General features: G+C 46.0%; 2 protein-coding genes across 2 annotated transcripts; both read right to left on the bottom strand.

The window, feature by feature from the left end:
* Positions 1–2,243: 2,243 nt before the first annotated feature.
* LOC120668621 (F-box/FBD/LRR-repeat protein At1g13570-like) lies at positions 2,244–4,381 on the bottom strand. Its single transcript, XM_039948365.1, has 3 exons — positions 3,200–4,381; positions 2,949–3,083; positions 2,244–2,866 (listed from the first exon to the last, which is right to left on the bottom strand). The coding sequence occupies exons 1-3, from the start codon at positions 4,106–4,108 to the stop codon at positions 2,489–2,491; spliced, it is 1,422 nt and encodes a 473-aa protein (XP_039804299.1). The 5' UTR covers positions 4,109–4,381; the 3' UTR covers positions 2,244–2,488.
* A 16-nt stretch (positions 4,382–4,397) lies between these two features.
* Positions 4,398–10,767, bottom strand: LOC120695145 (F-box/FBD/LRR-repeat protein At5g56420-like). Its single transcript, XM_039978454.1, has 3 exons — positions 10,584–10,767; positions 8,559–9,209; positions 4,398–4,579 (listed from the first exon to the last, which is right to left on the bottom strand). Exons 1-3 carry the CDS (start codon positions 10,765–10,767, stop codon positions 4,398–4,400), a joined length of 1,017 nt encoding a protein of 338 aa, XP_039834388.1.
* Between the last annotated feature and the right edge of the window lie 331 nt (positions 10,768–11,098).

The following is an 11,098-nucleotide window of genomic DNA, read 5'->3' as shown; positions in this document are numbered from 1 at the left end:
ACGATATCGAGACTAAAAGTCTCGGTCTTCGTCACCGGATAAAACATTATGCATCAAAGTCACTCTTTAGTACTGAAATAGGGAGACCGCTCCTATAGCTTGACGAGAGAAGTCCGACCAAACTATGCGGCTTTGTACACCTCCTACCTCTCAATCCGAATGTAGAGGATTACTGGCCAAGTACAGGACTGTCACCACCTACCGGCTACCTCTACAAACTGTGGGAAAGTGCGACATCCAGCAATACTTAACTATTCTAGACACCATGCGTCTACATTAGCAAGCGATAGTCTAGTGTCCCGCGTGGAGCCCCCACTCTCCGAATGGACAGACATCACACTAGAGCAAACATACGAATACTAGAGCAGTTGCCATAGTTCTAAAGCTAATATGTTAACCATTGCAAGCATAGGGCGATCACACAATGCAAGCATGGAATGGTAACGCAACCAGATCATAAAATATAAGTCCGATAACTCAGAATATACTTCAAATAGATATTGGTAACCATAGTCTAAATCTTTTACAAACAACCGAGAATTACACAAGAGAACTAAAGAATAGCCCATATCAGAACTCCTGAGCAACTTCGGGGACTTGATGACTCCTAGACTTCACCTAAACTCCTCTAACCTGTAGAACTAATGCAAGAGAGCTTGACTTGAGTGGTGTGTGTGTGTTGTGTGTGTGTGTGTGTGTGTGTGTGTGTGTGTGTGTGTGTGTGTGTGTGTGTGTGTGTGTGTGTTTGTTCATCCTCACCCCCTCCTCTCATATTTATAGCAGGGAGCCACGGGTGAGACGCTGCCAATCCTCGGTGAACCGACCTTGTGAGCCAATGATAAGCTGCCACATCGAAGGGTTAAGGCGGTGGGCCCATGGGCTGGTCGGGCGACTAGCATGGTCAGCTGGCCTGCCAGCGGCTCCCACCGCCCCCAACTGCTGGGGCTGGGCTGTCTTGGGCCTTCCTTTGTCTGAACATCGAGGTATGGCCTGTCCTAAGCCGGTTTGATTTGGTCTTTGGGCTACACTTGGTCCATTTGAGCCTGAATCTGCGCTCTAATTTTATCTGTGATTTTATTTTGGACCAAAGTGTGCTTGCAACCTCCAAATTAGCTTGAAAACACATCTTGCAATTCTCTAGGGGTAAAGTGTGTTCAGAGATTTGTTTGATAGATAATGCGTGTAAGAAATGCGAACTCTCAGGATTTTCTGATCAAGTTGACGCCTAGAATTGGTCGTTATTGAGCGTCAACAACAGATGCGGCTCTTGAGGCCGCCCTGAAATTATTTCTCCTGAATGAAACAAATCTATTATTTCCTTATTCTCTTATACTTTCTTCTAAATAACGAATCATGAATCCCTTTTTTTATTGTCTTCTTGAGTTTTTCGAGAACAGCTGAATGTGAAGGTCATCTTAGGAAAGCAATTTTGGATTGGCTTTCTGATTCACAGACCTCCTTGGTTTTCTTTGATCTGCAGGGTTGACACCGCAAAGTGCCTAATTGAGCTCACAGCTGAGGTCTTGGGCTAGAGCGGACAATATCATCTTGGAACAGATGCATGGCTTGTCTAGCATTGTAACCGGTACCAAGAGCCTCAACACGTAGATATTGTCCCTCGACCCTTGACAGGCTCAGATTATAAGTCTAGCTAGAGAATTTGGAAACTGTAGTTTGCTTGCAGATGCATGCAATGTTTATAGCACCAGCAGGGTGCACGTGCGGCACGCGCATGTGTACAAAAATATCTCAAATATTTATGTTATAAAAACTATAATTGTGGCATATTTTATTTTTGAATGATGTCAATCTATCAATAATAAATGTTGTTTAAATAAAATAAAATTACAAACTTGTATATCGTATATATAGAGATCCAGTTCGGGATCGGAAAAGGAACAATTCCAATGCAAATAAAAAAAATACTCGTGTACTCCCGTTTTACCGTGGCAAAGAGTTTCACAGGAAGTTCTTCCAATAGCACCTTCTTATCTTTCCAACCAGTTTCGCCAGGATAAAAAAAATGGGTATGCCAAAGAAGCATAACACCCAGGATATACTCTAATGTAGCCGTGCCACTTAATGCTCAAGTTCTACACATACTGTGAATACTCATGATGACAATCTGGTTGCTCCGCGATCGCAACATTAAGTAGTCTAAGTTGTTACCAAGCATAAAAGTCGATGAACATGATGCCAAGAGAATATTATCATTTTTTGATCGCCTAATGTTCATAGATAGAGATCCTAATTAGACACCAGTTTGATGGAAATTGTGGGTCTTTCAAAAAAGAATAAAGAAATACTTCTATGATAAAACTTCGACAGAAAAAACACACAATCTTATGAACGACCATCAAATGCTCCAGCATTATTTTGGCTCCCCACTATCCGCGCGCACCATATATATGCGCATAATTTGGGGAGAGAGATAGATGTCTGCAGCACGATTGCCATACAAATATATGCTAGTTGGTCCCCTTTCTGATCAATCCAAAATTCTAGCAGATCTAAGGAAATTTTGCTGGTCAAACCACTCAAAGGGATCATCGTTCCAAAATTCGGGGGGAGAGGCGCCTGCAGCACGATTGTCAAATGCAAATCGAGCGTCTGGTGAAGCTTTGTTGTCCAGTTGAAGTCGTCTACGTTGATTCGCCATCCACTTGTCATTGCAGCTGGGGACAACATCCAAATACATTTCCTTTAGCACCTTTGCATTCAAAACGAAGAACTTGATGAAGTCAACATCTGGTCCCATGCCACCATAATCGTCCACGACCACTTTTTTGAGATGAAGCTCCAGGCATTCAACCGGATCTAGTGGATCATAGGTCCGCGTGTTTTTCATAGCCTCCAGTCGTTTAAACTGAATAAAGAAAGCGAAAATATTAGATAATAATTTATTTTATTTCATATTTGAATTGAAAGCTAGATAGACAAACACTAACTATGAGATATAGTTTCTCCACACAAGGGAAGTATTTGAGGAAGTCGACAACTGAGTCCAGATTAGGCCCCACAGACTCAAGGGCCAAAACCTTTACAGTCTCCATCGAGGTTCCCAAGCTTAGGGCAATCATTTTCTGTCAAATGAAGGATCAGGAGACATCAGCGACAATATTATTCATGAATAGCCAGGACACAGAAATGCTGAATAATGAGTACTGGACGAAAAAAAAAAGGGTTTGTATGTAGGCACTTCAAAAGGTGTGGTTCCAAGTAACTCGAGTTTGGACATGGCAGCTGAAAGCAATCCCACTGTCTCGAGTTTAGGAGCCCTCATCACATGGATGGTTCCCGGACCCCGGTCGGGGTGAAGCTGCAACAACCTCTCAAGGCGAGGAGCGTCCTCGACGACCAGCTCCCGGAACTTGGTGGCCTCTGAGCCTTGTTGTTCCCAAGGTCCACTGAAGCCGATGCTCCTCAGAGTCGGCGAGCTAATGCGCAGGCGGCCGATGCCGGCATTGCGCTCCAGCAAGAGGATCTCCAGAGCGCAGCAGCCAGCGAGCAGGCTGTGAAGGGCGTCCTCCGATATGGCGACCTCGAGCAGGGAAAGCTCCCTGAGGTGGGGAAATTTCAGCGACGGCGCGACCTCGTCGGGGAAGCGGCAGTTGCCAAAGTTAGCCACGCGGAGGATGGCCGCGAACCGTAACGCCGACGGCGGCAGCGAGTCCACAGATGAGTAGCTGAACTTGATCTCCCGGAGGCCGGTGAGGGCTCCTGAGCGCAGCCAGCCGTCGGCCACGTCGTGGTGGATGTTGAGGCGGGGGGCCACGAAGCGCCGGCCGGGGCCGGCGTGGCCGGCGAGGATCTTGTTGGTGGCCAGGACGTCGACCTTGGCGTTGTGCCAGCAGAGGCCGCAGTCCACCTCCAGGTTGAGGGGCGCGGCGCGCCAGAGGGGCCGCCACCGCCGGGACACGGCCTGCGTGCGGGCGCCTTCCCTGGTGGAGAGAAGAGTGATAATGCCCCCGAGGACGTCGTCGGGGAGGCGGCTGATCAGATCGGGGGCGCCGGCGCCGGCGCCATCTCCTCTGTGGGGTGGCAGTTCCTGGCGGCGGGGTTCCTCTTCCAGCCTTATCCTCTTGGCCCTCGTGTGGTTGCCCCCCATGGCACGACCTCCTCTCGTGCTGCGAATGGAGGATCGGCAGCACGCAAACAAAGGAAAGCCAATCAGAGAAATATAGCCAGGCAGCCTTATCTATCTCCAACAGCAGCACACAAGACCTAACCAGGAAAGTACTATGTGATGGTGGTCGTGATCTCGACCTAACAAGCCAATCAGCCTTATCTATCTCCAACAGCCTAGCTATCCTGATTCAGCTAGCTAAAAAAAGATAAAACATCTCAAAAACAGGATCCAAAGACTCTGGAAATAAAGATGCCCCCTCGCTATCCCGCTAGTCATCCTCGAGCGCCCCCCCTTCGCTGAGATCCACGCCGCCTGCTTCTCGAGCACGAAGCTCCCCGATGCGCACCCCTCTGCTGAGCTCCCCACCGTCTGCTTCTCGCTCCCTGCCACGTGCCCCTCCGCAGAGCTCCCCGCCACCTGCGTGCTTCTTGCTCCCTTCCACGTGCCCCTCTGCTAAGGAGCAAGAGGGTGCAGTCAACTACTCAAGGGTGCCAAGAGCGCAGCCGCCGTGAATGCTAGGGGCGCTGGCGCATCGCTGCTGGCCACAGTGGGCCACAGCGGGCGCGGTGACCGTGTCGGTGTCGCCCAGAGCTGGCACTTGTATATGAGTGGATGTCGAGGGAGGACAACGGGCTGAGCTAGGGGCTCAGCAACAACTTGCTAGGGTGGGTCCTCTTGGGGGTCTTCGGCCTCATCTGGTCGCTTTACACCCGTCTACACCTCCAACCTCGACGAGGATAACGAGTCCGACGGCCTGTCGCTCTAGATCTCCCCGCCGAGTGCCCCTTCGCCGAGCTCTGCTCTGCCGCACACCTTGGTCCCCAAGCCAGACCGCGGAGCTCGTCGGCCGACTGTCTTGACAGCACGCGGCGGTGTGCGATGCCAAGCAGATTAAGGAGGTCAGGAAGGAAGATGGGAATGGAGTGAAATGGACAGAATGAAGAGTGAGATTGACTATAGTCTGATGGAGTGTACCGAAATATAGAGTGGGAATCCTAGCTTAATGAATAGCAAAAATGAGATTATAAAGAGTCAGATTTAGATATGCTTTTGCAGATGCTCTTACTAGATAGGGCTAGGTATAACCTCTGGGGTGATCTCAACCGTTGATGGGATTACACGGTGGTTTTTTTTCCAACCTTCTGTGTGGCCGCCTAGGTAGAATCGGGGTTAAACAGGAGGACTGCTAATTCGCGGGCGCATGCTGGGATGGCTTTCAGCGAGCGATTCCCGACAATCACTGACCTCTTCTGAACTTTCCAATTTTGGAAAATTTAATTCCAGCAACTTTCTATTTCTGGAATGTCATAATTACTTCTTGCTGATAACTTCTAACAGAATAATTTTGTTACAACTTTTTACAACATACACACCATATACCCATATTTTTTAGGAATAAATTTCAAATGATAACTTAGCAAAAAGTTATAATATATATGTATAACTTGCACGCATAATTTTTTTCACATCATCTTCTCACTTGATAATTTTTCTAAAAGCTGTTCTCACTTGATAATTTTGTACCACAACTTTTTTGTCATATGTAACTTATACAACTTTTATGTAACTTTTGTCACAACTTTCACAAGAAATGTTGTTAGCTAATTTACATACGTAATTTACACATAATTTATAGACATAGACAATATACACATAAGCAATAATGACAATATAAAAATGATTGAATAAAGAATAATGGAAAAGGAAAATAGATCTCATGGTCCCACGTCTTGGAGGCGTGCGCAGCTTCCTGGTTACCCTATGTAACCCAATGCCCCTTGGACCAAGTCGTTGAGAGAAATAGATTTCATTTTGGGGCAACAATAATTATTATAAGAGCTTAGGATTTCACTCCCCAACCTATCCCTCTCCACTGTCCCGTGCTCCTCCCTCTTTCCCTCACCCGCCGCCATCTCGATCCAATCCCCTACGACGCCCCCTCTTCCACTCCCTCCTCTCTCTCCCCAAGCGGCGCGTGGGTGTCGCGTACGCAGGAACGGAGCAGAGTAGCATTGCGCGAGGAGTGCGCGCGAGGAGCAGGCGGGGGAAAAATTTAGATACCAGTTTCATATGTTTCTAATTTAAATTGGATTAGTTTTTATTATTTTAGATCTAATTAGAAATTTTATTTTTTAAATACAAAACCGTGTTTGAAACCACTCAATGGCCAAATTTGTCTGGGTTCGATAGTTGGAAGGTCCTCGTTATCCAGTTTTATAATTGAAAATATGACTTTTTTATAGTTTGAGGTTGTAAAATGAATATTTTCAAATAAAAGGGATCTCCTTCCATCTTCTCACTTTGCATTATTTGCAAGAAAATAAAAAACTATATATATCGCGAACAATTTATCCTCTTGTTTCGATTTTTTTGAGGTAGCTTATTAAGAGGAGTGGACCATAGGCATGTGCAAAATGTTTACTGTTCACAATCTACAGACATCGATCAAAGGTATGGATTATGAAGAGATTCTTGTTAATTAGAGAAAAAGAAAACCATATGCCTGTATAATTAGTCTTGCCGTCGAGTTATTGTGAGATGAGATCAAGATTTGTCCACCTCTTTATTTGCGAAAAGAGTAGACAAGTAACACATATGTGCATACTTCACATATTGAATATACAATATATATACATGCATGACCCCGCACGGGTGGTCAACTTTAGTTTGTCTTCGACGCCCATGCTAAAAGGAGATATTGGATGGTTAAAGTAATTAACATGCATGAGAACATTGCTAGCTACTCCTCAGTTTCAACTACATGCTGGAGTTATTTTCAGGTACTGCTTTGTCAGTTGTCACAGCCCACTGGATCTGAATATGTATTTCTATTTTGTTTCAGCTGTCTGAATCCAATTATTAGGGTGTGAAAGTAGCATGTCGTCAGTGCCGATCGTGGCTATTATATTCCATCCTTTTAAATTCCCTACTGTTTGGGAGTAATAATATAATATTACATTACTGCACATTAAAAAAATTAAAGACAAAAGCGGGCAGTTATAGTGGCTTCATTTGATGAACAGAGCAGAGCAGAACAAAACAACTAAAAACTTATGACCCACGCTTTATTCATTACTGCATAATGGAAAAATTTCAGAAGAGTTCAATCAATATAAGAGGATCCATTCTGGTTTGGAGACAAATAACACTAACTAATAGCGGCAATATATAACTCTCCTTAGAGCACATGTACATGCATATACGCTAATAATTAACAAAAATAATCATAACTGGTAGCCAAAGGGATTATCATAACTCAGCAATTCTTGTGTAATGTACTCGTCCTCATGATGTTCGAAATTGGAACGATGCACAAAATTAAGTTTAGCAACTGGACAAGCCCAATCTTTCCGTTTTGGTAAAGCGCGTTTCTGTTCAGCCTTCCATTTCCTCCATTTTGTGGTGCAATAAAAAGGTACTTGAACCTCCATCATCCTTAGCACTCTTGCATTCATAAGAAAGAATGTAGCGAATAAGTTGGCACCTCCAGTGCTTCCTTCATAGTTTATCAGTACTATTTCCTTGAGATGCCGATCAAGACACTCAATAGATGGACCGCTATTGAGCAATTGTCCAGATTCATCCTCCCATGAACTTATTGGCTGAAATGTGTAAAGGGAGGTCATAAATTGCACAATTTACAGCGGAGAAAACGGGTGATCAAGCAAGAGTGAAAAACCTGTAAATAATTAAGAAAACAGGGTCGGTCGTTCATCATAAAGTAAAGCTTCTCCAGGCATGGAAAACATCTGAGGAAATCCATGACGTTATCCAACTTAAAATGTTTCGCCACGAGTGAAAAACTCTTCACGGTTTGCATCGATTCTACGGGACTGATGGAAACCAATTTCTGAGACAATAATTACGAAACAGAAAAGCTGAGTATACTTACGCTGCACAAATTAAGGTAATTAACAATTAGCAAGATAATTAAACAGATTTGGACAAATTAAAATCACAAACACATGGTCACCTGAAAAACTGTACTCTCGAGCTATACTTTTAGCATGTTAGAGCATCTCCAAGAGTTTGCTATATTTTACTTGGAATATCTTGTGTTTTGCCAACTTCTAAAAAAATAAGCTTTATCTCCAACATTTTGGCATAATTCACTTGCCAAATCCAGATCTAACTTACATCAGAAACCTTGAGAGAGAAACAAAATTATATTTATGCCCTTCCACCTCTTTAAAACTTAAATCAGGAACCCTTCTCTGTTATTTATTTTTTTTTCACCCTCCCACCTGACTAGAAACCACGATGCCAACCGCGCGCCGCGCGCGTATATTTACGCGCTGGAGGCTGGTTTTTCCCAAGTTGCCAAAAATTGCCAAGTCTTTTGCCAAACTGTTGGAGGAGTATTTTTAACGTTTTTGCCAAAAATCAAAGATGGCAACTCGATTTGCCAAATTCTTGGAGATGCTCTTACTTGACAGGCAGCCAAGAACCTCAAGTTTTGGTGCAAACTTCACATGGATGTTTTTGAGGCCTCCATCTATCCGAAATAGCAGCAATTTTTCCATGCTGGGAGCATTCACAATGATGAGTTCTTTCATCACCACACTGCTCCGTCTCCGTGCCTCAATAACCGAGATGCCAAGCCTTACTAGTCTGGGAGAGCTGATGCGGACACGGCGGACGCTATTGTTATCCACGAGCAACAAGCTGCCGAGAGCTGGGCAGGCCGAGATCATGGCAGGGAGGGCGCTGTCTGAGATTCTGAGCTGGTAGAGGGTGAGCTCCCTCAGCTTCAGAAACGTAACGCATCCAAGATCGTCCGGAAATTCACATCCGCCATAGCTGGCGACCCGGAGCTCGGAGAACCTCAGCGCCGAGGATGGCAGACGATTCTGCCTAGGCCCAAATTCCATGAACTCGTAGCGGAAGTGGAGCTCCTCGAGCTTGTCGAGCGCCGGCGACCGTAACCAGTCACCGGAGGTGGTGGATGTGTGGCAGATGCTGCCGAGGCGAAGCCGGCGGACGGGGCCGCGGTGGGCGGACAGGATGCGTGTGATGTGTAGGAGTTTGAGGTATTCTACCTGCCGGTGGGGGCGCACAAACTCTGAAAGGATCGGGTGTTCTAGTTTAATAGGAGGAAGAGGTGAATTAGTCACTAATAAAATCTTAAACTATGGCTCCAATTAGTTTGCACAAAATTTAAACTAAAACATACTATCTAGATGTGCAACTAGGTTGTTCTAGTGTGAAACCCCTATCCCAAAAGAGTTTAGCAACCTATAGCCTTTCCTATCAAGAAACTATTCTATAAAAGTAAAGGCACACAAATTGCTAGTATGAAATGCGAAAGCTTAATGAGCGGGATAGGAGATAGCAAACTCTTGACGCGGGTGTTTATCCCGTGGTTCGGTTAGCCACAAAGGCACACCTACATCCACATTGTTGTAGCACTCACTAAGAGTATTGCTACTCGGCCACCAAGTTTCTTCCGTGAACACAATCACGGTCACCTTGGCCCCGGGTTCCACTAAGGAGCTTCTCCACAAAGGATGAGGTCTCCACGTCCCCCGCACAAAGTGTCGTTGCCGCTCCACACTAAGTCGGAGGGTCATACGACGTTGCCGGCGAGCCTTCAAAGCTCCAAGGTGCCGGCGCACCAAGCTCTTGTTTTGGTTCACTAGAGAACCACAGCACAAAGGCTCAAGACCTTGCAATCACACTCACTAAGAGCTAATCCTTTACACAACACTCTCAAAGTGTGCTAAGGGCTAAGGATATAATCTTGATGCTCTTGTATAGCTTGGAGATGTTCTTCGGTGTGTGTGGGATGTCCAGCAACTCCAGCTTACTTCAAATGGCCGGGGGATGCCATATATAGGCCACCAAGTATTATAGCCGTTGCTCCAACGGTCAGCAGAATTCTGTGTATCATCGGATGAACCGATGCCTCTACCTGGGGTAGCGTCGGTTCATCCGGTCACTCTCATACCCGAAGTAGCCGTTGAGCTTCTGACACACTGTTTGCTGATGTCATTACACCGGTGCTTTGCTCCGATGCATCACCGGTTCATCCGGTGCTGAAGAATTTTTTTCTGGGCACTTTACATCGTCTCTGGAACATAGTATGCCCAATGCACCGATGCTTTTCGTGGATCCGTCGGTTCAACCGGTGCCTCATATGCTTGCATCAAAAGCCAGGCCATCGGATCATCCGACAACCATCGAATGCACCGATGCCTATAGCGTCGGTTCTTCCGGTGCTACTGAAGTATCTCTGTCTTGATTTCTTTGACTTGGATTTCTTCATGGTCTCTTCAATTCTTGTCCTTTGGACCGTAGGGGCGGCCCTTCGGGCCTTGCTACGCCTATTTACTTCATCCCTGGGATCTAGAAATGTTCACTTAACAAAAGTATTAATCTCATTGATTGCGTTGTTAATCGATCACCAAAATCACTCGAAATGGCATAAATGGTGCCATGTTCGTTTCAAACTCGCCGTCGTCGAGGTTGAGAGGGGCGGAGAGCCGGAGGTTGCTCCACCTGCGGGAGAGGACCATGGTGCGGGCGCCGTCCTTGGCGGGAAGCGAGGAGACAACAGCGCAGAGGAGCTCATCGGGGAGATCACTGATGCGGTCGACGCCCTGGTCCGGGACTACACCCTGCGCAGCCGTGGGCGCCATCTGCTGGCCGCCGGCGGTGCAGACGGGCCGTGTCTGCCGCACACGCCGAGAATAGGGTTTGTGTGTGGCGCCGGTGGGGGGTTTAGATCGGAGCTGCGATGGGGGTCTCGGGGAACAGGGGCATCTGTGAAATTTTTTAGAATGGTATCGGATTTCATTAAAATAGAACTCTTTTACCACTGAGACCTTGATATAAAATAAAATTATATTGGAGCACACCAATAGATCCCTATCCTTCATCTTTCTTGCATCCGGAGAAGTCTACTGCTTTAGAAAACTCTATTATCATGAAACTTCACAAGCTCTAACTATGAGAATTGCAATTTTCACC

This window comes from Panicum virgatum, chromosome 2K, assembly GCF_016808335.1.
Source record: "Panicum virgatum strain AP13 chromosome 2K, P.virgatum_v5, whole genome shotgun sequence".
In the NCBI taxonomy this organism is placed as follows: domain Eukaryota; kingdom Viridiplantae; phylum Streptophyta; class Magnoliopsida; order Poales; family Poaceae; genus Panicum; species Panicum virgatum.
The sequence above is the reverse complement of the archived record's forward strand: the minus strand, read 5'-3'. Positions and strand labels throughout refer to the sequence as shown.

Bases quoted from the DNA above. Each gene is read 5' to 3' on its own strand.
- LOC120668621 (XM_039948365.1), bottom strand. From the start codon at position 4,108: ATGGGGGGCAACCACACGAGGGCCAAGAGGATAAGGCTGGAAGAGGAA. The intron at 3,084-3,199 runs GTGCCTACATAC...TTCATTTGACAG, and splicing joins TTGGAACCACACCTTTTGAA to AAAATGATTGCCCTAAGCTT. The intron at 2,867-2,948 runs GTTAGTGTTTGT...TTCTTTATTCAG, and splicing joins TGGAGAAACTATATCTCATA to TTTAAACGACTGGAGGCTAT.
- LOC120695145 (XM_039978454.1), bottom strand. From the start codon at position 10,767: ATGGCGCCCACGGCTGCGCAGGGTGTAGTCCCGGACCAGGGCGTCGAC. The intron at 9,210-10,583 runs GCGAGTTTGAAA...CTATTAAACTAG, and splicing joins CCCTCTCAACCTCGACGACG to AACACCCGATCCTTTCAGAG. The intron at 4,580-8,558 runs GTAAGAGCATCT...GCTCCTTAGCAG, and splicing joins GGTTCTTGGCTGCCTGTCAA to AGGGGCACGTGGAAGGGAGC.